Source organism: Melitaea cinxia, chromosome 1 (assembly GCF_905220565.1).
Source record: "Melitaea cinxia chromosome 1, ilMelCinx1.1, whole genome shotgun sequence".
Classification (NCBI taxonomy): domain Eukaryota; kingdom Metazoa; phylum Arthropoda; class Insecta; order Lepidoptera; family Nymphalidae; genus Melitaea; species Melitaea cinxia.
Genome location: NC_059394.1, coordinates 8,705,326 through 8,732,559, shown reverse-complemented (window position 1 = coordinate 8,732,559; position 27,234 = coordinate 8,705,326). Strand labels below are relative to the sequence as shown.

Below are 27,234 nucleotides of genomic sequence, written 5' to 3'. Positions count from 1 at the left end.
TTTCAATAGTTTTACGCAGGCTACAATATTGCATATATTATATTTTTTAATATAGAAAATATAGAATAAAATAAATTATGAGAGGTAAATTATAGCAAAAATTACAGAGGTAATTCTACAAATTGATATGGAATGGTTCAAACCGTTATTAGACACGATATCTCGTGCTTCGTTCTCAAGTTTATTTATAATTTTGCGTACTTTATTACTCAAATTTTGTTTGGTAATTGTATTTGTTGTATTAGGAAAAGCTTTGGTAATACTTTCGTTGTTCAGGGAATTATTTTCTGTTTTTAACACATCAGTAATAGGTTCTTTTTCGTCTTCGTCATCCGATCTTTCAGCTGATCCGAACTGATTGTCAGGACCTTCGATAGGAGTTGAATATTTATACTCTTCATTTCTAGTCGACGCAACGGTAATTCCCGAAGATGGTCCAGGTATTTCTGTTAGAAAAATAAAAACATTTCTTTTTTACAAAATATTTTTGTGTTGTGAATTTGAAACTAATAAAAACAAGTGAATATGAAAATGTTTCAATTGATTACAACTATTATGATAGGATAGTTAAATGTTCAAGTAAGAACTTAATCTAAAGTTGTCACTATTGTTACCTTTCGTACTGAATAGGAATGTATTTTCCTGCAATTTCCTTAAAAAAGATTATGCCCATAATCTGTTACATATAAACTAATCTGAAGCAATAAGCTTGTACTCATAATCATATGACGCTTGTGCGCTTTAATGGATTTATGCTATAATTATGTTAAAACAATCTTATGTTATGTATTTAAGACATGATTTGCATAAATTTGCTAGTAAATGGAAATCTATGTCCGTGATCAGTAGCAGATCTTAAGCTAAGCTTATTTATGCACTGATGCACATTTGGGTCACTTAGTGTAGGTCCCACTATTAGTATTAAGCTTTGAGAATCTATTTCTCTAAAACTATAAATTAACACTTTATTATCATACAATATTTTTTATTGTAAAAGTTATTTTCGTCTACTGCTATTTTTTTTTTGTTTAGTCATGTAATCATATGTCTAGTTAAAGTAGCAATTTTATAATGAAATTCATAAAATAGGCCTAAAGCAACATTTAATCTTAATTTGGTTAAAATTGGCATACTCTAATGTGATATAATATATTAAGTATGTGGGATAATTACGAGGTTAGAGTAAAATGTGTTCAGTTCATGTCTTTTTCAAACATTTCGTATAATTTAGTTAGGGCAAATCACATGAAATAATGATACGCGTTTATTATTCAAAATGTTCGTATGGTGATTCCACATTAGGATTCTGCGCAGTGTTGACGAACCCTACACTTAGTAAACAGATGAATTTAAGTGTCGCTAGTAGCTCATTTCTAGCAGCCTGCAATTGTAAGCATTGCTTATCCATATTAAATAAAAAACGTATTTAAAATATTCCTTACATAAAGTAATATTATTAATTGACGTAGGACATAGCAGGAAATATATTTTATATTTTTGTTCAAAATTTGAAGCAGCTAGACTATGGAAGCACCGGCATCTCATAAAACGTGACAGCTTAATAACATTATGATCTCGAGTAGGGTTGCGATACTGGTATAAGTAAGGTAGCATGATTTCTAGGTGATGCGTTTTGCTGACAGCGGTAAGTAGTGTCAGTAATGTGCTTGTGATGCTCCTTGTGTTGTAGGCGTCTATAAGTTACGGTGTTCGCTTACTATTAGGCGGTTGTATATAGTAATAATGATAAAAACAAACCGTAAAGTCTTATAACGCTGTCGACTTCACCGAGCGAGTTTTTAGCAACACATCTGTAGCCGCCAACATCGTCGACCGAAAGTTTGCGTACCGTTAACACCATGCGACTCTCGAATGAACTGATCACTGTATTGATGACTTCGTATTTATTTGAAGAAATCACCATTTCATCTGCGAATAAAAAAATAATTTTAATACTGAAAAAATTAAGTCTGACGTAACAACTTGTTTCCTGAGTAAAATGTCATTAAAAAGAGCAAAAAAAAAAAATATGATTGCGTCAGGGTTTGATATTAACTCTCTACTGTATATATTTTGACTGACATCAAGCCAAAATATAACCATTATATATGTACTATGTACAATGGAGTATTAAAACTACGAATACGTTTCTTACAATTCAACTATACAATGAAAAATATTAGTTTTATTATTAAATCAAAGTTAAAATGTGTATAAAATACCAATAGTCGAGAAAAACATTACGTTACTTTAATTTTTAGATACAAAATGTTTCACAAAATCACGAATTGATACAATTTCCTAAGTTCTGAACAACGGTTTACAGACTCGCTCAGGTAGAAATAAGCTCTCTTGTCTGTTGTCCACAAGTGATAAAGCGAGTTGCCGTCTTTAAACAAGTCTCTGAAAGTACTGCAAAAAGTATTTTTTTATTTAGCTCAGCGTACTTGTGTCACAAATTACGTTTTGTTGAAACAACCAATATTTACAACTTAATTCCTTTACGATTTAAGGGGGTCTTTTCCGTGATGTATAATTAGTAATTAATAGTTTGATTTGTTTGTTTTCAATTATAAATAATAATATAATCTTACTATATACTAAAGTATATCGTGAAACTATAATGAAAAAGAGTTTAATTTATTGCTAAACATATTTGTGTATTAAATACAATATATAACTATATTAATTACTTTCCATTATTATTTTTATTATAAAAATATTAGGACGTTCAACGTTAATTGTACTATGGTAATTTTCTTATGTTTATTAATTAAGCAAATTGCGATAAGTCTTTGTTTATAAATGATATTATAATGTGATAATATTGCTGAAAACTTATTTGGAAAGGAACTTTAAATAAAGCGATAAGAACAGGAATGTCTTGTATAATCTTAATTTCGATCGAAACTTCGGTTTGTTTACTCTCCAGTGTTCGGCTTTACGACGTGCGGCAAAAGATGGCCTTCGAACAAAATTACTTAACAAACCCGTGCTCCCTCCACCCGTTTCATTATAACAAGAAATTTCATCTCAATTAATGTCTGAAATAACATTGTAACACTCTTAATTACGCTCGAGTGAGGGCTGCTTAATTAACACTTACATGTCAGCGGCCCTAACATAGATTGATGACAAACGAAAATGACAATCCTGTATTGCACGCTCTTCGCTTGGTTTTCAGCATGAGTCGCTAAAAAGTGCCAGTCACTCTACGCGAGTTTATGAGTCAACAAAGGATTGATCGACGTGCTAGTATTATACTCGTAAGCCCTCTAACATTACCGTCACAACTCGCAAACAGACTGATGCTTTAATGGGTTTTAATAATTAATAGAACATTGTTTGCATGGGTCTGGTTGTGAACCGGATTTCGGTTGTTCGTTACTAGCATCATAATAGCTAAGTACCAAGATATTTTAGAATCCCCTTATAGACCTGAATTAACGTAAAAGTCTAATTAAATTGTAACAAGCGCTACACTGGGAACAGACGGATGATTAGTAAAAATGGCGAAATTTCTACACGCACTGTGAATATCTATGTTTACAATTTAAAACCTAATAATATTTAAATCGACTTCTATTACAGCTACTAATGTAGCTGTGTGAAGGATTTCTCAACTTGTATATTTGTCAAACTAAGTCGAGTTCCTTTATTCAAAAAACGATTCGTTTTACTAACGAACAGTTCAATTTCGAAACTGTCGTATTAACTCGTGGTGAGACGGACCAAAGAGGATGTAATTTTAATACTTCCAGTAATGTTCATTTTTTGTAGCGATATTAGATTTTCTTATCTATTTTTCTTTTCAAGTTTTACGCTATCTGTCGAGTTATTATTTGGTTAAATTTTTGTAACATTTTTTCAGTTCTAGTTACATGTATTTTTTATTTGGCATATAAATGTACGTAATTTGAATTAGATATATTACGGATGTAAAACTTCGTATATGGATGTGGATACGAATATTTATGATTATGATATTGTTACAGATATTAAAAATTTTCGGATTTCGCCTAAAATTTCTTTACGTTGCTAAATATTATGAAAATTAAAATTTCGTTTAAAGTTTGAAGTTTCGATTCACAAATCAGCAAAGGACACAGTTTTTAGATACGGAACCCTAATTTACTATCTTAAGTCAACACGTCGATCGCTACAGTGAAAACAACTTTTTTTCGAAATGAAATGAAAACATTTATTTCGCTTTAAGGTGATGTACAGCCTTAACGAAAGTAAAATTAAAAGAATATATAATTTCATTATTATCATCACTTCAGCCTATCGCTATCCACTATTGGACATAGGCCTCCACAAGTTCGCGCCAAAATGGCGTGAACTCGTGTGTGTTGCCCATAGTCACCACGCTGGGCATATCATTTACAAAAAAAAAAAAACTTAATAAACAACTTTGAAACTGGATTACAAAAAAAAAATGATAATAGTAGGTAGCAGATGCTATGAAAACCGTGTAAATTTATAACAAGAAACATTTTGCACTGTATAAAAGTAACAAAAAATCGATAAACGCTTCGTAAGTGAGAGCGACATCAGGCAGTGAAAAGGTGTTGTAGGCCAGGTAAGTGCTGGTCATTTAGGTTGGTATGAATGTAACGAGCAATGTTTTACGGCGCTGTAAACAGCCTAGCATAATGATATACTGTGAAAATGAATCTTGTAAACATTTTTATAAGCTTTGTTGTTTACACTAAGTATTCATTTTCTTTTATATTACACATATAGTATTGCGATAAATGAAATATCATTGACAAATTAATTTGTTTAATTTTTTTTTATAAAATGCTGTATTAAATTTGAAAATTTTTCAAGGGTATGTGAGAATTCGGTCACCAACCCGCCTGCCCAGCGTGGTGACTATGGGCAAAACACACGAGTTCACGCCATTTTTGGCGTGAACTTGAGGAGGCGTATGTCCAGTAGTGGACTGCGAAAGGCTGCTGTGATGATGATGATGTGAGAATTGTTATAACAATGCAATAAAGTCATTATGTATCTAATAAAAAAATTAAAAGAAAAATATTTAGTGTGATATTCTAATCAAAGGTGCCTCAAAAATATTCCGGAACATATTATAGAAATGTATATCCCATGTGATATTAACTCGAAATATTAGATACATTCATAAGAATATTATACTGTAGGACAGAATAGTAATTTTAACATAATTTTATTACTATTTTCTGATGTTAAGAAACTAAGATAAACGTAACACACAATAGAAACTTGAAAAACACTATGGACTCTAAGCGCGGTCTACATTGAAAATTAACCCGTAAATTTGAGGCGACAACTGCTGAGCAGAGAACTTTTCAGAACCGCCGACGGCGATAGGGGGACGAAATACGAAGTAACAGCTCGAATACCGCTAGCTCATTACAGCTGGTTTCCTCACTAAGTGAAAAGAGCAGTTATGTGATATAATATTGAAGTGAATTTGTCTGTCTGTCTCATAAATTCCAACGATAAATCGTCAGTGATCGAAATTCAAACTTAATACTGTAGCAAATGTGTGGCGATTTTTTTTCAGAAATGCAATATGTACAATTGCCGGTTCCATTGTGAATACGTAATAGTATGATTTGGGGCGGCTACGTTACGCTCACAGATTTTCTTGACATATTCGTTGCTATAAGACCAGGGAACGAAAATAAAATGTATTATTTTATTACGTAACTTTAGATGGTTTATTTTACGCGCGAATAGGTGCTAATGGATATTTCACTGGATATCACGCGCGGTTTTATTATCATTCTTCAGTAGTAAATTTCACATTTTTCAATGTTATTGGAAGATCTCTGCTTTCGTACATTTTAAGATTATGAGTCAAAGATTACGTGACAGTTTCTTATTAAAGTTTTAAGGATATTGTGTCCATAATGATAAAAATGATATTATTAACTGGTTTGTATTGTTTTTATAATTTATAGACATTTGCGTTATTCGCACATTTCTATAGTTTTGTAGGAAACTATGTAATATATTACTACTATACGTAATATATGTAATATATTACTACTATTTACTTTTACTGTTGTTTTATTTTTTTCGTACGTATACATCATGGGCACTGCACTCTTTCTTGCAAGGCTTAGGTTATGCGTCAATATAAAGCTATGATTTGAAAGTCACAATTTTATCAATGTTTTTATACATTTGCTATAAATTAGTAGTAGTAATGTAAGCTACAAATGATAACGTTCTTTATTTAATCTAGATCTCTAGAATATTTTATAATTTGTAGACAAAGTTATTTAAAACAACTAACTAAATAGTTGTCAGTGTCTTCTCGGTCAGTCTTAAGATGCTTTAAACACAAACGAGCGACAGGAACTAACTGTATAAACTGTATTTCGTCTTGATAGAGCTACGATAGCATGTTGGTCGGTCCGGTTACTTAAGCGGAAACTTCACAAATCGAAAGCCTGACTCAAGTTGGCTGAATGTTTGATCTGCCAACTAAACTTTCTTGTTCTCCGACTGTGTCATTCAACAAGACATGATGTATTTGAATAGTACATTACTCCAATGAAGGACATTTATTTCCTATGGAATTAATTGATCCCTTAAATAATCTTTAACTACTTATAAAATAAAGTGGCCATAAAAAGTGGGGGTCGGACTCGCGCACCGAGGGTTCCGTACAAACAAAATTATTAAAAGTATTGCAGCATAACGTTTGTATCTTTTGATTATGTTGGCTTCAAACTTTTAAATTTGATTGGACAGTAGACTTGAATATTTGATGTGAATTTCAGCTTGATACCTCGACGCGTTTCTGAGAAAAAGAGTCTTGTCAGACCGACGGAGAACAAGGTCGGATCCTATAAGGGTTCCGTTTTTTCCTTTAGTCGTATTTGAGTTTTGTACTTAGCAATAAATTAGCGATTTGATTTTATTTACAAAAGTATGTGGGTTCCACTTAATATTATTATTTATTTTTGGAATATTAATTGAAAGAATATACATAAAAGTATTTATTTTACAAAAAAAAATTTAATTGTCATGTCATTTAGATTTTATGTAAGAATTTGACTAAGACAGTTGATAAATTGAGTACAGTAACAGGGTTCAAAAAATTTAAGTCCACGAGTATATTTAAAAAAAGTATTCAAAACTTTTACGCGTGATTTGGGTCGCGTTGAGTTTATTATCCTATACATATCATTATTCATACCCTTTCACGATTCATGATTCAGCATGTAACATGCCACTTCTGGACATAGACCTCTTTTTCCATGTAGGAGAAGGATTGGGGGTAATCTTCCATGCTGCACCACTGCGGATCGTAGGATATATTCCCTACTATGAGTAACGATCGCTGTCAGGTATTTATAATAACAACTGGGACTTACTAGCTTAACGTGCTCTTCGAGGTAACGATGGAAACCATAAATATTTGTGAAAATACAAATATCCACTACCAGAGCCCATAGCAGGAATCGAACCCACTAACCGCCAGTGTATAACCGTAATACACGGCATACGCACCACTATATCATACCCTTTGTTATACATAAACTTTATTTACATACCCTTTATGTAATAATAATTGAAATCATAGCAGCGCGCTTTTATAATTACTTTAGTATTAATTACAGAAATGATAAAACTTTATTTAAATATAATTTACGTACATACTAACGTATACGTATGATCTAAAATCAAAAGCGCCTTTAAGTTAATTACTTCAATTATATTAGAAGATTTTCATAATGAAACGGCGACGCTATATAATACATTCTCCAGATATAAATTACTAAAGCATTGTCGGTAGTCTTTAGAGAGAAGTCGTAAACGCCGTGTCCACTGAAGTGGAACTAATGAGCATTGTCTTATTTTACCACAATAGGTCACTTTTCTTAAGACTTTAACCCCGACGTACTCGTAAATTTAATCTTAATATCTCATTACTTGCAAGCATTCCGCCTACCGTTTTTTCTTGCCAAAAAACTACGCCAATTTTAAGCAGTAGTGACATTATGCTACTGGTAACGTCAAAACTTTAATCTTTTGAATGTAATTGAGATTATCTATGTAATTATATTGCATTATATAAATATTGCTATTTAAATACAACCTACTTGCTAAAATTGATATTTGTTTTTATGAAAAAATACTTCTACGATAATTAACCTCTTTGTACGCCTCCACATGTGATTTTTCACAAAATTAATATGGTGCTCCTACAGCAATATCGGCTTCTGATAAATAGTGAAAATACACTATTTACATACTCATTTTTTAAGCCTGATCAGGAATAAAAATGAATAAAAATTTAAATATTCTACGGGCTATTAATACAAAAAAAAAAAAAATCAAGTCGTATCACTATATCCCGATATTGCTGATTCCGAGATTCTTTCGTTTTATTATCCTAGTACATTTTTAGATTCTTATATTAATTTTAACATCAAGAGGGTAATATTATCTGTCAAGAGATATTGCTCGTTGTTTCTAATTAATCTTAAATATTCTTAGATAATTGTAATTAAACATTGTTAATTTGAAAATTATTTTACGGAAACTTAAAATGTTGGATCGTATTTTCATATTTCAAAACATAAGAACAATGTTCTCCTATCCACTTATGGGAAATGATTAGCGGCAGTCATGTTTCGTATTGAAATCATTGTTATAGAAAAAAATCCAAGATATTTGTTTGAAGTGTTTCGGATTAAGTATCAATGTTCCTGTTTTCTTTTAGAAATGAGTGACGTGTGAACGTGACATATTTATATATCATAATACAAATAAAAGCTTAGTATGAATAGGCCTTTAGGAGACTGTAGTGTGATATAAATATAAATTATGCGAATAAAAAGTAAAAACCCAGTTAAATAAATTTTAGAACTCCTAAAAAGTCGTACAATGTATCAGCGCTTAGTTCCCTTAATTATTCTCTTATAAACGTTACCTAGGACGATGGTAATGGGTTCGTTGTTATGGTAACCGAGCGAGAAGGTCCCGAGGGAATATACTCATAACTTAGCGGGAGGATGAGCTTCTTAAGAGATTCGTGACGGAAAACGGCTTATCACTTATTTCGTAATAAACTTAAGAACGATAGGAGTTATAAAATGTGAAATGTTTCAAAATGTTAGTGAAATGGAAACCTACTTACGTTACGTAATAAAAAATATATTCTTTGGTATATATTTATACTAAAATAATTAGATATTAGAATAGTCTATAACTAAAATTTGGTTTTAGCACATATTTTCGTGTTAGTGAGACAGGGAATTGTCTGGATTCTAAAAGAGTTATTCACTGGAAAAGGCATTTTTCTCTGATTAGCATACAATAAAATAAGCTATAGCCGTGGTAAAAAATAAATGTGTTGATATAATAATATGTGTATTAACGTTATGAAAAAGGAAAAATTTCTTTTAGGAAAAAAATTCTCCTGGGAGACAAAGTGTGAAGAACATTCTATAAATGGACCTATTATTGTTGATGATGCTTTGCCACACTTTTCTTTTAGTTTTGTGTATTTATATTAACGTATTAATTAAATATAAGTATATGTAAAACTCTAGACCATAACAAAGCTATTTTTAATGCATAATATTCCTATGTAACAGTTACGTATAATGTAGATTACGTAGGTTTATAATTATAAATATTTGGTTGGTTTCACAATATAAATTAAATATTAATAATATTTTACAATACTTACTTGAATCTCTAACCCAGTAGTTAATAGACTTAGGCGAGGACTCCACGTAGCATTCAAGTGTAACGTCAGTTCCAAGAGGAGCACCAACGAGTTGGTTTGGAACTTGGATAACAGGATGGACTGTACAAAAAAAATTACATAAGTGTTTTATTAAGATTATATAAGTACACAAAAAACACAAATTAAGCCTTATGTGAACTTATTTAAAAGCCCGCTATTCGAATATTATATGTGTATATGTTAAGATTTTATCCATAAAGAATACCACCAATTGTAAACAATTTGAAATTTCGAAATATTTTTTTATACTATGTAGAGAAGCAAACGAGAGTACAGACCATCTGATGGTAAGCGATTACCATAGGCTTCTGCAACATCGTTTTTATTTTTGTCTTGGATACATTTTTTTTTGTAATTAAGTTTAGCATAATGTTACACTTTTAGTTATCAGAGATAACGAAATCGTGCAAACAATCTAGCAGCAAAATATAATTAAATGGTGCTACAGAATAACATTAAAACATCATTAATAACAAGAATCCTGTGACACTTGTCTAGATCAACAACAATTACACCGAATTATCTGAAGAACATTTCTGTTTAGTAAATGAGTTTCTTTGAAAACATTTTCCTTTACAAATTATCATATGTTTAATGCTATAAATTAAATTACAAACGATTGTACATTTTCAATATAAGTAAAATATTATTAAAATTTAAACAAAATTTTTAAGTCGAATAATTAAGAATTAACTATATTGCAGTTTATTAAAAATCTAATTATGTTAAAATGGAAATATATATAGAAAAAATGTTTTGAAATTATGATTCCTTAGCATACTTGTGACAGTGATAGCTCAGTAGATCGAAATTGACTTTTGCAGGATAGAGCTTAAAACCATTTGAATCATTCCTTAAAATTTATGTCGTAGTCGATAGTTATTCAAAATATCGTCAGGAAACCTTCATGTCTCAGGGTAGCTCTGAGTTATGTACATTCTTTTCCCGGGGAAATGCATTTACGCACCGCGCCGACGAGGCCGGCGGGAGTGTGGGACTCCTGGCCAACCCAGACTACCCAATAAAACCCAGCGGTGCCCTCATCGCCATAGCGGGGCGCCACAGAAACGGTTTCGCCTGCTACCGCGACGCCCCGACGGTTGGCCCACCATGTGCGCCTTCGTCTATAGAGCGCCCACGGGCACTGTGAGCGCTTTATCATCATGTATGTTATGTTATATACATAAGTTAAGCAATTTTAAAGTACCTAGCGTAACGTATTACATTTCCATTATTCTCTTAATATACGTATATGTCCTATAGTAGAACCTTTTCCCTCGCTATGGGACACTTATATGCCATTGTTATTAATTTTGGGTCTTTTAATTTTTTTTATTTATCTTCACGTAATATTCGACAAATTGTATCCCAATTGCACGCAAACGAACTAAAACTCGTCTAGTAATAAACTTCCAAATGCAATTTGTGTGTTACGAGAAAATTGTATCATTAATTAAAGTAATCCTAAGTACTCACAATGAACTTTGATCATAATCCTCTTGCTCACTGAGGGTGGTACGCCGTTACTCGCGATGCACAAATACGGACCCATATCGGAGCGGGAGATCTTGTTTAGAGTCAAAACTTCGTTTTCATACAAGCTCACTGACAAAGTAAAAAATTAACTTAACACATAACATTATAAAAATGAGTCAAAATATAAATTAATTTTTAAGTTGTGATATTTTGTTACGTATATTAAATATCGACACATTTTATGCTTAAGTACCGAATAAAAAATAACACAGATGAAAGAGATAATCTTAAAACACCAATATTCTATTTCTATCGGGAAGATAAAGTTGATAAGTCGCGCAAAAATAACAAAAATCCAACGAAGTAATTAACCAGCTATCAATTAGACAACAATCAGGAAGGTAATGAATGAAATTTAATTATATTCTCTGAAAACAATTAAACCTTTATTTTTCGATCCATCCGCTTCTCTCAAGACAATACTGGAACTGTCTTCTCGTTTCCACATGACTCTCGGTGCAGGCACTCCCCGGGCGCGACATGACACCCGGACGGTTCCTCCTTCAGGTACCATTACGTCACCTGACGTTTCCTCTGCTACGAAGTCCGGCGGGATTACTACGTCTAAGTAGCCCATCTACGAGATTATAGTTTGTTCTTTAGTGTAATCATTAGATATATATAGTTCGCATTTTTAATGGTTTTGAGCTTTAATTTCATTTAATTTTCATTTTATCTTACAGGTAAATTTTATGAAACAGAACGAAGACAAAGGTGTCTTAGGAATGACAGAGAAATATTAATATTGTGATTTATTCTAATTTTTACGTCCTTAGAATCCTTATCCACGGAATCTATGTTATTTATTAAAACACCTAGGCAAACGATATGAAACAATTTCTATACTATATTATATTAATAGTATGAATATGTTAAAAGATAACATAAATGAGACACGATTATGAAAAAAAAAAAATAATTCATGCGAAAAATGGAATGGCAGATCTGGGGATGTAAACTTTAAAATTCTATGGTATCTTTATAGTATCTCCTGGTAATAATTTAACAATTCCTTATTTTTAAGTACAGTCAAAAATAACAAATTTAGGCTATTATTTCTTATATTCAAGTAAGGCTATAATTCAATCTTATTTTCTCAAGAATTTTACGTAAATTATTTGAATCTTTAGGATAAAAAAGCTAGAACAAGTATTTATCAAGTTTTATTTTAAATTACGTTTAAACATAAAGTTGAGTATATTAAATATTATTTAATAGAATAATATAAATTTAATAAAAAAAAAAAAAAACGGATTTTAAGAAAACTTTTCTGCATGCTTTATCTTTAGAAATAAATTAAAATAAATTAAAAAAAAAAACTATATTTATTACTGTAAAGAGAATTTGTTACATAAATCCAAATGAAATTTTCTTTAAAACCAATAAAAATAATATTAAAAATCAATTTTTCAATCTTCTTTATTTATATTTAGGTATTTATTGTTTTAATTTTTAAATTATTTCTGTTTTAAATTACAAGCTCTAGAACATTGCTTTTACTTTTTTGAAAAAATCTTTTTACGCTTGAACTATGCTAACGTAAAATCTTTCGAAATATTCGTTATTTTAGACATTGTTCATAAGTATTTTATTTTATATTTTAATGTTATAATGTATTTAATTAAATTTGTAGTTTATACCGTCTATTTATATTTATGTTCTCATTTATTATTAAAATAAGTATTAATCAACGTTATTCTAATTAATTGTTTTATTATATATATTCTAATAATTAAAGTTTAATTCAATGTTAGTTCCATAGTATTTACTTGTTATTTACAATTGAAATAAAAATTGCTTAATTAGCATTGTGGTTTGCACCTGTAATTGAGGCAACAATTCAACAATCAAAATTTTACATACATATATAGTCAAGCTATTTTTTTTTCTTGCTGGTGCAACTAAATAAATAGATGAATTAACATATTATGCAAAAATACAACGTAACTATATATTTAATATGCTAGCACTATGTACAATTTGAAAATAACGTTTATTTTATTGTATCTTTTTAGATTTAAGTCTCCCATTCTTTCTCAACGGTGAAAAAAACACGCTGTTAACTGGCTTAGAAAAAATAAGGAGGTTCTCAATTAGACTGTATTTTTTATCTGTATTTGCTCATGATGTTTTACTTGGTGTTCCAATTTTGATGATTCTTTTTTAATCGAGATCAAAAAAGGAGGTTTGTCAATTCGACCGTATATAATATTTTTTTATGTTTGTTCGCGGATAACTTCATCATTTATGAACTGATTTTGCTGATTCTTTTTTTGTTGGAAAGGAGATATCCCAAGGGTATTACCATGACAAGCAAACCAGGATCTGATGACGGCATCCCAGAGAAATAGAGGGGAACCTAAAAAAATCGTAGTGGTGTGTCAAATAATGTGTTTGTTAATTATTTTTTTTGTCTACGTTTTTTTGTCTTATGTTGTATTACTTGCCGATGTAATCGAAGTCGGTTTTTTTCGTTTGCTAGGAAACACAAATATTTATTCAAAGGTAGTGCTTGTTATGTGTCGTTTAAATTTGAGTGACACCTGACTGTAGTGTTTAAGCTATCCTTAGTGATGCGTATTTACTTGATTTACAAATACATACGCTTTATTACTTGTCGATGTTATTGAAGTCGGTTTCTTTCTGTTTGCGATCCAACAAAATTACGTCTCATTTTATTTTTAAATAGTGATTTGAAAAGAAATATGAGTTGTTAAAAGAGGAGTTAATTGATTATTACCAACTGCGCACGGTGAAATAATTTTTGAAACACATTACACGAAGGGCGTCATGCTGCCTCGACGTCGCCGTCGAAGCCTGCAGTTGCACTGTCGCCGCCGGGGATTTATGTCGTTATCAGGCCCGGGTATAAATTACAGCGCAGGGCAATAATTTAGGGGAACCATACACGAATCATTACCCGCTGCGTCGCTCGTTCGCTTCCCGCTAGCGTGTAGTTTAATTCACTTTATCTCTTCAACGTTGATTGTAATCGGAATTTAATTTTCGTATACGTTAAGTAATTTAACGGACAATTACACTTCTTTTTATTAGCGATATCCACATGAAATCTACGATCGAAATTTCGTCAGTCAAATTGTCAGCTAATGTTTTTTTTTACTGATATAAAACTGAAAATATCAAAATGTCAATTACTCAATCGAGTAGGTTTTGATCTTAAATTTTCCTTGAAGAAATATAATTTGATGTTTGACATCAATAATTTACTATGAAGACTAACGCGAAATATTCTTTAGAAAATAGTCGGTGGAATGATTACAATACATACCGATTTATTTTGTGGGCCTGGATGACGAACGAAATAGCTATTTCATCAGTTGCAGTGGGTATATCGCATGAAGGATTTTATACATGTTCGATAACATGCACGATAGTTACAATTTTATTTGGAATACCACTTATTTATTCAGAGATCTGCATTGCCCAATACACCAACTGTGATACAATATCTATATGGAATTTCTGTCCAATTTTACGTGGCGTTGGTTTTGGTACATTTTTTTGGATACCATTAAAGATCATTTATCTAATTGTGCTTGCATCGTGGAATTCGGAGTATACATTTGTGGCAGTCATGGACCCACCCCCATGGTTTTCGTGCGACGGATACAATGAGCCAAAATGTATGGTAAAAAGAGTTAATGTGTCGACATTCCAGCACTGCATAGAATCTCAAAAACTATTTAATCAAGATTGCGGTATGAAAACAGCGAGTAGCTGCTTTTTTGAAAAGACAATTGGTAACAATAACACAAAACTTACTAATTGTATTAATTTATGGAAAATTGTTCTAGCCAGCTTTTGTTTTTGTACTCTGTCAATCGTTGTATTGGTTAAGAGGAAGAAACTTGTTAAAATAATTGTTAAAATGTTTGTTGTATATATATGTGTAGCTTTATTTGTACTTTTATGCGTTGCTCTGTCTAGTAGCGGTACATGGTACTCGACAACATTGGAAATAAAATACGAAGATTTTGTTTTTAATAATTGCCTTAATGTTACAGTAAAAAGTTTACTCGCTTGCGGCGTTGGGAGTGGCGTCATTAGCTTTTTATCTCGAGATGTTCCTTTTCGCAGTCCAGCAACAATGACCGCCGTCACTACACCGCTATGTTCAATCTTTTTTACTATTATGTTCGCGCTTATAGTTTTTAGTGGGATTAAAACTGTATCTTATTATCACGGGGGAGAAGAAAATATTTTAGAAGTGGGGCAAAGTAGCTTCTTTAATGCATTCGCTTCTATTGCAGAGATCATGAGCTACTTTTATGGTATTCCGATTTGGGGATTTATTTGGTTCTCGACGATATTAGCTTGTTTATTCGTTTCTTTAATGATATTGAATTTGTTTTTATTCGAATTGTTGTCGATGCACTTTAAATTTGCTCGAGAGCACGAAAATATATGCTGTGTCATGGTGTTATCGTTATTATGTGTGTTATCTTGTCCATTTTACTGTTCCGATCTTACAGTAGTTCTCGCAGATGTTACTGAAATTATTCAACTCACGAGCAGCTTCTTCTTTTCCGCGGCAATATATTGGATATACGGTTTTCAAAAGCACAATGTAGACATTATATTTATGATTGGTGTAAAGGCGAGCTATTTTTGGAAAATTACTTGGATAGCAAATCCTGTTTTCACTCTATTTCTTGTGTATACGCGCTGGTCACACCTTCTTGTAACAAAATACGACAATTCGTATTTCATTTCATCCATGTCTATAAACTTAAACCAATTTTTATTTTACTTTCTCATCAGCTTCTACTTTTTCATTGTTATTATTGGAATGTTGATTCAATTGAAACTTTTTTATAAATACGGTAAACTACGAAAAATTTTCTCTCCTTTACCTAATTGGGGACCTCGAGATGAAATTTTATTCAGGAGCAGAAAAATGTTTGTTCCCGAAATTATGACGCGGGAATTCTTGTATCGACAAGTTAGGATACACGGATATAGTCGAAAAAGGACCACCGTAAACAAAGGAGTTATTGCTGATGTAAAATTAGACAGAGATTTGTCGCCTGAAAAGGTAGAATGGAGTGCTCTGACATCTAATTAAAGACATGAACGATTATGTCGTTTGTTTGTTAATATCGTCACCTACTATTGTTTTTATTGTATATATATGGCTGTCTACTACTGACTCTTGTCTGTTATCAATTGCTGTAGTTTTTCGCTACTAAGAGCGCCAACCTCGGCAATTTTTGTGCAGAAGATTTGTATCCATCAAAGGACGTTACATAATGTCTACTACTATTTGAACAATATTTTACATTTAATTTGATGTAAATTAAATGCTTAATAAGGTATTTTATTATGTTGACAATATTATTGTAAAGTCTAAAGCACATAAGTGTAAATATACTAAAATACGATAGAGAGATCCTATCAAAAACATCGAATATTGTTATTTTTATTAAGCTTGTTACAAAATTCTTAAATCTAAAATTGATATGTAATCGAATCGTAAAACAACCAAAATAAAAATTAAAATTAATACGTTAATACCTGGCTTTTCATTGGGTCAGTATTGATTTGACACATGTATTGCCCCCGATCCTCCTCACGCACGTTTCTAATGTGCAGATTCCAAACAGTCTGTCCGTTATGGGATACGCCCACTCTGTGATTATTAGTTATCACATGAACGTGTATTGCTTGGATAGCCTTAGTGTCGGCCTTTACCCACCCGACCTGCAAATTTATTGACCGGCAATAAAAACTTACTTACGTGTTAAAGTTACGTTATATTTATGTATAGTTTTACAAATAGACAATATAGAGTATATATTATTTTGTCTTGATTTTTATTTACTATACTAAATTTATATAAAAAAAATAGCAGTTTTAGTTAAGTGTGCTAATCCCAAATATAGCAGATCGGTTTCGAAAGATTGCACAATTTTTAACACTGTTGAGGGTAGTTATGAATTTCAAACATCGCATAAAAATTCACAAGCAGGAGCGAGGGGAGCAACTAGCGAATTTTATATGAAGTCAAAGTAGCTATAATATAGTTGATAAGCGTTAAACCGACTCTAATTTCTATTTTTATTAGGCAGAAATCGTAATTTTTACTCTTTGTTTAAGTTATTAAAGTCAAATATATAAATTGTGTAATTTTTTGACTGTATCAAAACAAACTATTTAATTTATATTTACAAGTAGTAGTGATGGTTTTTTTGTATACAAATTTAGCTTATTGTGTTTATAAGGTATAGTATTTAAAACATTAGTTTAGTAGCAGCTGGTATAATGTTTGTAATAGGCTTACCCTATATCCTCCGAGATTATGTACCAAACATCTGAACGTGGCATCTCGGCCGATCCTGACCGTCAAATTGGTTATGGGCTCGGCAAACTCTGGCTGGAACGCTTGACCTGCGATTAACATTTACTGTTAATACTCTCCGTTACGACTAATCAATCATTAAATAGCAAATTTACAGCACATTTGTGTTAAATTTAACTGTTTGTTACTCTGAACATTTTTGATAAAAAATTAAAATCATTAAAGCTTTTGTTATTCGAAGGTTAAAAAAAAAACTATTAGAAATTAAACTTTGTTTAGTTATTGTGTTTGTACAAAAATGACAATAAACAGTAAATGTTACAGTAGTGGTAATAATGCAATTCATGCAATAGCATAAATCATAATATCTGTTAATATACCATTACTTACCAACGAGCTTTGAATCAAGTCCTAACATGAAAATAGCGAGTAAATACAGAGACCAGCGCGACTCCTGCATACTTTCTATCGCTCTGAACAACCGTCATGTATTAAGCCCGGAGATTTCCACATGACACTGAAAATGATTGTTAATTTAAATTGACATATTCGTAAAATATTATTATTTGTACCGTATAATATATATATATATATATATATATATTATATATATTTATGTAAATTTTGTGTCACGATGTATGTGGGCGATATCCTCTGAAAGTACAAAACCAATTTTTATAAAATTTTATAGGCACCTGTAATTTGGTTCAACTTGGGAGATAGGGTAGTTTTTATCTCAATTGGACCCGGTAGGTGGCGCTGCTATCAGGATGTAAGCAATGAAATTTGGTAGCTGTTTTCCGGGGAGGGCAACGTCTGCCGGTTCCGCTATTTTAATATAAATCTATATTTATTTTAAAGTTTACTAAACAGAATATAATTGATATATTTTGGTAATTCGGTAATTAAAAAAAAGAGTAGTTCACTATCTATTGTTTAACCCAATAATAAATTTAACTATCTCATGTTGAGTTTGCTTGTAAAAAATAAGGAAATCTATATGTTGTATATTAAGGTAAATTATACACTACAATCAACAAAGTAAATAACCCACAGACGATCACTTTCACAACTTCAACAACATTAATTAGGAATTGAACTTGAGTAGAAAGTTGAGTGTGAAGCGTTTATAAATAATTGAATAGTTTAAAACTTAAATAATTAATGCACTGTATTATTTTCACAGTCTTTATACTTTGTGACCCGACTGAGTTTGCCATTAATCAAACACAGTTTAGTATAAATGTCTAAAGTTCAAGTGTACTCGGTAATTAGCCTGGACGTTGTATTTAGATTTAGTCAGAGCTGTCAGTCTCTTAAAACCTAATTATTTATATAATTACTAGCTGACCCCGCAAACGTTGTTTTGCCATATATGTTATAAACCCCCTTAACCCCCCCCCCCTTATAACTTCGAGGTATGAAAAATAGATGTTGTTCGATTCTCAGACCTACCCAATATGCACACAAAAGTTCATTGAGAATCGGTCAAGCCGTTTCGTAAGAGTTTAACTACAAACACCGCGACACGAGAATTTTATATACAAGATAAATAAATATTTTCATATTATAAATAACCTTTCCATTTATTTATAAAATTAATAATGTTTTATTTATATACTAGTTGCCCGGACATACTTCGTTCTGTCAAAAGTTAATGGTGTTTTTTCAAACCTTCCGTGGGCCTTAAGGAATATACAAAAAAGTAAATTAGTCGAATTGGTCGGGCTATTCTCGAGTTATCCGCTTAGCAACATTCATTTTTATATATATAAGATAATGTATCTCTATAATTTACGAACATTTATATAAACTTTCCGAAATTACTATTTCATAGGTCGTAGTAAGTACGTACGTACGTACGTAGTATTATATATTTTTTTGTAATTTAACTACGTCTACTACACTTAATTAATTAATATTAATTTAAAAATCTCGTTTAATAAATTCATAACTTTTCCATTTTATAAATATTATTAACATAATTATCACACAAAATAAGTACGTCGGTAATTCTCATAATAGTAAGCCATTGTTTTTGTCAGCATGAACAACACAACAACAGAGTTGTAACTATAGCGCATACAATGACATGATACGTTGAATAGGAAGGCTATTTGTACGTCTACCGCACGACATTCGCGATTCGATCAGTCAATAATGATTCACTGTTATGAGTCTATCAACCATGTATAAACACGTAACATAACAGAAGCGTAGGTACATGATTTTCGACTGAAGCTGTGACAGGATACGATCAAAGACCGGTAACTACTTTTCCGCGAATATGCGATAATGCGGGAGAAATATTCCGAAGTCACTTAAGTTATCAATACCTATAGGGTCTGTGTATTGAAAGTGTTGAACGTTCTCGGCGGCCGCATGATATCATAAGAAAGGTACATTGAATAACACACAAAAGTTGATCAGAGGTAGTTTTAGATAAATACAAAAAAATCACCTTCTATTTTTTTATTATGTTTAAACAATAGTAAGTAATAAACAAACAGAAGTAATAACAAAAAAAAAATAGAAATAAATAAAATTTGTTTGAAAAATAGTACGCATTTACTTTCATGCATAAACATACATACATACAAACATACATTTATACATATACTAGCTGCCCGGCCAGACTTCGTTCTGTCAAAAGTTAATAGATTTTTATTTATATTGATTTTTTTTGATATTAAAACCTGCAGTGGTTCTTAAGGAACATATGAAAAAATGAATTAGCCATACATACATATATTAAAACAAAATAACAAACATCCACCCAAGAATTAATACATATATATCATTACATGATCACACACAAGTACCAAAGTTTAGTTCCTTCGAAGTCTTAGAATATTTTGTTTACCTCTTAAATATTTTTTTTTTGCAAAGAAGAAGTGATTGAAGATTATAAAAGAGCTTTTATCCCACCATGAAACGATAAGCTGTTTTTAGTGTTCCATGAAAGTCGGATTTGTAGTTTTCCACTTAATCCGGATTACGACATATAACAAAGATTTCACCTGTGAAATAGTGTTTTTGTTTATATTTTAGGCTAAACTAAAGTACGGATAAGTATAATTCTCTTCTCTCGTATAAGTATAATAAATTCGATGTAATATATTATTTCCTTTAATTTATATTTATTATAGTCGACTATTATCTAAAATACAAGTATTAAATTACCCATTTTTGGAACGGTCGACAATGTTTATGTCTTTAACATATTAATTTTTATTTATTTAAACAATTGACGATAAAATTATTTTTATGATATACAAGCCCACGGAACAAATTGCAATGTTTACACAAAATACATTTTATAATTTCCATTATTTGATCGTTATAATGACATTACACATGCGAAAAGCTCATGGTACGTTATTGCATCGGTTCATAACCGCAAATGAACGCAAAATGTTAAAATCAATGATATACGTGGGTGAATATTAATTATCCAATATATGATAGCAATATTTAGGTCACAAATGTGAATAATTTTACAAATTGCTTTATTATTAAAATTTATTTAGCTAAAATATCAACTAAATTTCATCGTCAGGCGTAGAATAATTTTTATTTCTGTTATGTATAATCATTATAGTAATTAAGTGTAATTGGAAAGTACACTAAGCAAATCATTTAAAAAGACTTACATATGTGTGTTTTAAGTCTTTTAAAATTGTGATTAGCCCGTTGGTGCATTTTGTAGACCCTGCTTTCTGCTCCGGGAGTTGCTGGTTCGATTCGCACACCAAGTCCGAGTGGATGTAATATGTATATTTATTTATATCTGTGTTATTTTTATTTTTGTTTATCGAAAAAAAAATGTAGCTCTTAGTCGGCTGTTCCCTATAACACAAGTATTACGTTGCTTACCATGGGAACAGACGACCGTGTATGTTGAAAAAGAAAAATTATCGTCCTATGTATTACATGTAATATAACAGTACTAGATTGTAATATTATGTAATAATATTGTCATTCTATATATGTTATTATAATGATTTCTGTTCATTTCTGTAATAAAAATTAAAAACCTCCGTGGTCCGTGGTCTTAGATGTTCTTAGGCAACATAAAACTTGTGATAGAATCTATTATAAGGAAAATAATATTTTAACCAATGTCTAATGAGGAGTAAGCTTACATAAGTTTATTTTTTTTATGCGACTAGGTCTGCAAACTAGAATACAGCCCACATGACGGTAAGCGGTTATCAAAACATAATTATGTACCCCTAGTTCCTCTGGCGGGTCTTTTCTAAATCTTCAGAAGAAACAGGCTTAACATTATTTTTATGCAACGTACAGGTGATATGGTGGTTTATCATTAAAATATTCGTCTATATCATAGTAACAGTTAATAATTAACAGCTTCCTCACATTATTTATAAATGTATAAATAATCAAACCCATTTAATCTACCCTTTAGAAAGCTTGTTTATTGTATATTTTTTTGATTAGATCTATGTGCTGGTTGAGTGTAGTTTAAGTCGAACAATTGATAGTATTCGTTTATTTTTATTTCATAATGACTATTTATTCTGTATTTCTTCATTTTTTGTGTAAAAGTGTTTGTATTTACGATTTACCACAGTATAAAATTAGATACATTACAAACTTAGTTAGTGTATCCAGTGCTATACAATAGCCTTAAGTTAAAGGACGTATTTAATCATTTGGCCGTGATGAAAACAGGCCGAAAAAAAACTCTTATATTATTAACTTACAGTATTGAAACTGATTAATTAGGAACAATGATTTGTGCATAAAAATAAACCAACCATAAAAATATGAGAAAAAATTACATTCATACGGATATGAAAACAGGCATTTCTGGAGTCGGTTTTTATAGACATATAATTTGCCAAGGTACTTTCGGTAAAGGCGGTCTTTAGCAGACATGTTTTGTATTGTGTTTTTGAATAATTATGTACTAAATTGCGATATACTTTACAATCCTATACCAAGCGGTTATATGTAAGTACCTTTGTGTCAAGTTGAAGTAGCTTAAGGGTAATAGTCTATTTTAAAATATCAACTTAACAAGTTCCATATAAAGCGGTTCTAAAGTTTTAACGCGAAAGAGTAACACAAACATCTTCCATCTATACATTACAAGATGAGGGCATTATGGGCATACTTATATATAATCAGATTGTAGTGGAACATAACATATACTGAATAACTAGCTTCGTATACTATTTTGAATAGGAATTATTTACATATATTATGTATATAATATAGGCTGTGTCATTACGGCAGCAAAGAATATAGTCATCCGCTCTCTTGCCGTGGGTGTCGTAAAAAGCGACTAAGGGATATCACAGTTCCACTACCACTTTGGAACTTAAAAAGCCGACTGATGGCGGGATAGCGGGAAAAGCCAGCTCTGTGGTCACCAACCCGCCTGCCCAGCGTGGTGACTATGGCCAAACACACGAGTTCACGCCATTTTTGGCGCAAACTAGTGGAGGCCTATGTCCAGCAGTGGACTACGATAGACTGGAGTTTGTGTGTGTGTATATATAATACATGCCTATGGTAAAGTCTTAAATATTTGTTTCTGTGTTATTGAATAAATAAAACCTACCTTCTATAAATGCTTTTACAAAACAACAAACCCTCTGATAAAGTTTAAATATTGTACTAATGATTGTTTGAGAGACTAATTCACGGTTTTAGCCGAAACAATATATGCCGAAGAACAGGTCTGCTACTCTCGTCTTAAGCAATTAGCATCGTACGTGTTAAATTCCATTTAACTTTCGTCTATAAATATCCGTTCGATTGTTTGACTTCTCGCTCCTTTAAATGTCGTAACTATCAAATAGATAACAAAAATTCCTCCTGTTTCGTTAATTCTGTTTTTACTTAGGATTTGTCCTATTCTTTTATTATTTTAACTACATATGTTTAAGTATTTTATATTCCTAACTTTTTATTTCGCACTATTGTTAAGTTACCTGTTTTGATTTTAGTTTTATTTTTTTTTTGTAATGCATGCTATGTCCACATCTAGTAGACTCAATTGTACATACATACTTTACACTTTGTACTTTACTTTATATGTCTATTTAAACGATTGTAGTCGGTTTTGTGGACTAATATAAAAAAAATGACATCACATAACATTTAAAAGCAGACTCGTGATTTTATTTGATATTAATGCGAGTGAAACTGCACTTCATTAAAATATAAATATAATAAATGTAGCCATAATGAATAACTAGTGCAAATTGAGTTAGGTATAGACCTGATATTTCATATTATATTCGGTCACAAACCCGCTTCGCCTGCCCAGCGAGATGACTATGGGCAACACATACGAGTTCACGCCATTTATGGCGCGATGCAGAAGCGCCTATGTCCAGCTGTGGACTGCGATAGGATGAAGTGATGAGTGATGATATTTCATACTAAAAAATAAACAAAAAAATTCTTGATATTATAGAAATCCTAAATTCAATACAGTTAGTCACAAATAAGGCTATTCCCGCCAAGATAATTTTTTTAAAACACATTCATAATATTATGCATACAACACCGTTTTAAAATTCATTAAAACATTACTAGTTCCAACGGTTCAAGTCTTACATAAATATAATGATATAGACTAAAACTAATATACAAGATTGTTATCATAAGAAGTAAGAGGAAATTGGTTGGAATTAAAGTCTCTTGCGCCTAATTTCTTTAGACTGCGCCGTTGAATGTCCATATGATCTTGCAGTTGTTCTAACCAAGGATGTACCCGCAAAGCTGGCAAGGGTAGAAGATTATTTCCCGTTATAAATATTATTTTAAGTCAGGTAACCACAAAATCTCCTAATTATTTTAACAAATATAATAACGCTTCGCCGATTTCAAAACAAGGGTTCAAGGTAGTATTAGCAAAATGATAATGTAAAAAAAATTAGACCATCTGCAGTTAGTTTTTCTTAAGTGTCTTAAAAATCTATCTGAGAAAATACTCTTTAATTTCACTTTAGACATCTTATGTCCCTAATAATATCCCTTAAGTATACAAAAATAGAAGTTTAATTAACGTCTATATATTTTTTGTTTTGAAATTTACTACAACTACCTGTTAAGTTTGCACTATTGAATAATAGCTTACTAAATAATTACTTAAAAGATACCTTGGCAAAAAAATAAACTGTGCTAAATTTAATCCGTCTCACCACTTGAGTTTGATATGCTAAACAAATTAAATAATAAAAAACTGTTAAAGTTTCTATAGTTATAGTAAAATAAAGAAATATTGAAGTCGTCACAATTATCTGTAAAATACTTAACATTTTGATTTAAAAGTTTTACGATTTTTAATTATTCTTATTAAAACTTACTTAAATTCTATAACATGTGAGTTTAACACGAAAGTTTCCGGAATGGACGGTTATAATTATTTAAGTAAACATTAAACGTGTGTTATGCATACGTATCGATGCATGAAACTGAAGTACTGCATTAAGTTTGTTACTTCACATATAATAACTTCTTTCACTTTGTTAAACGCATATACGGTGCAGTTTAAGTTTTCAAATTACTTAGTTACTTGTCACGTACTTACTTGTGTGAGGAAAATGAATGTTTTTGTATGAATTGAGTAAACGTCCTCAGCAGTTTCAATCAAGTTAATGTTTGGTGCCTTTCGAATTGTTCTACGTACACGTATCCTGCTTCGGGATAAGCTTTCTTCCATATAAAAGCTATAATTTACATTTATTTTGAGACTAGTTAAATCTTCAGTTTAGTATTATCAGAAAAATACGCTTCAGCCTTTAATATCCCACTACTGGGCATAGGCCTCTTTCCCCATGCAGGAGAAGGATCAGAGCTTAATCCACCACGCTGCTCCAATGGGGGTTGGCAGATATATTCCCTACTACATATGAGTAACGATCGCTATCAGGTGTAACTCTCCGAGGCATGGTGGGGCACCCACAAGGACTGCACAAACACCCAGACCACGGCAAATACCTGTATAGCCAATACAAATCAGAAAAATAAGTAATTCTTAAACAAATATGTTTTAACTTCCCGAATATTTTATCAATGGTATGAAAATTTTAATCGGCTATTTAAACATAAAGCACAATTACGCTTTTTTTTTTTGTAACGCGTAGTCGATAAATGATTATTGAAATAACACAAATTTTCAAAAGTAAATAACCACATATTTTAGCAGTTTTTTTTTTTTAATACGAACTATTTTATTTTCATCTATATTGTTGTTAGAAGTACTCGTAATAGTTACAGAAAGTTGATTACTACGTAAAGTTGTAAGAATGTAATAACATTTTCTTCAATTAATAAATAAAACAGATGTGTGATACAAATAACATAATCATAATTATTATCGACAAAACTTAAATCGTTTTTAATATGTATTTTATTTAATGAGCAAAATATCGTCATATTCGCAAAATACTCATGTTTCTTGTTAATTAATAATCCTTCATGTATCTTTATGAAATATTAGTTTAAGTTAAGTCACAATATTTGACTTTTGAACTTTTGTATACTGTAATATTAACGCCAACATCGATGTAAGAGCATGTTATTCTATTATAAATTTTAAGTGGGACGTTTTGATGAGGTTATTATTAAAGTTTGAAGAAGTGATTAGTTATAATACGAAAGTGAAATAAACATAGTATTCATTTTAAATAGTGGGAGGAAACAAACATTTTTTTTAAATATGTTATCTATTCTTTTTAATTCAAACATACTTATTTATCTTATATATAAAATTCTCGTGTCACAATGTTAGTTAAAATACTCCTCCAAAACGGGTGGACAGATTTTTTGTATACATATCGGGTAGGTTTGAGAATTTGCCAACATCTATTTTTCATACCTCTTACTTATAAGGGGAAGAATTAAGGGGGTTAATAACATATATAGCAAAACAACGTTTGCGGGGTCAGCTAGTATTTATATAATTATTATGATATGATATATTTGAAATTTTTTAAATAAAATTAAAATATTTAATAAACTAATTATTAGTGATAAAAACGAAAAAAAAAACATATAGATATAATTTTCGACGATTTAATCAATTTAATTGAAAGCGTGGTAACGTAGAATGTTCAAAATATACATAGTTATTTATTCATCGAAATTATAAATATCAAACAAACTAAAATACCAATTTTTAAGATTAAACAACGTTATAATTAGTTTTGTATAGTTAATATATATTTATCTAAATAGAATATACTTAAAATACCTTATTTAATACAAAAACAAAATATATAAGAAACAAAAAAGAAAATAAACAAAAGCCGGGCAAGAAACCCACCGACAGTTGGAAACAAAATAAATTTAAAAACTTCGACTGCATGAAAAATATACGAACATATTCCAATCACACGAAAGTGCTTAAAGATAGACCAGAAACTTACCTAAATAAGAATAGAATGATTTCTGCGGTGTTAGCAATTGACGTTATTTAATTTCAGTTGAACACTTTGCGTGTAAAGTTCATCACGTGGTATAACCGACCCGGGCAGCGTGCGATCGGTACAGACGGGTGCGCGCCACACACTGGCGGTTCGCCCATTGAAACCTTAGCTCTCCCGTTATTCTTACGCAGATGTCCGGGTGATGGAAG

The 27,234-nt window shown here is 31.0% G+C and overlaps 1 protein-coding gene across 2 annotated transcripts; it reads right to left on the bottom strand.

The window, feature by feature from the left end:
* Positions 1-27,234, bottom strand: LOC123656246 (lachesin-like). 2 transcript variants are annotated; one of them, XM_045591959.1, is made up of 9 exons: positions 27,026-27,234; positions 18,006-18,132; positions 17,598-17,704; positions 16,832-17,017; positions 11,681-11,873; positions 11,237-11,365; positions 9,701-9,820; positions 1,759-1,929; positions 1-446 (listed from the first exon to the last, which is right to left on the bottom strand). In XM_045591959.1, exons 2-9 carry the CDS (start codon positions 18,073-18,075, stop codon positions 76-78), a joined length of 1,347 nt encoding a protein of 448 aa, XP_045447915.1. In that variant the 5' UTR covers positions 18,076-18,132; positions 27,026-27,234; the 3' UTR covers positions 1-75. The 2 variants fall into 2 exon arrangements, with proteins under 2 accessions (XP_045447915.1, XP_045447907.1); XM_045591951.1 differs by lacking the exon at positions 27,026-27,234 and having other exon boundaries at positions 18,006-18,136.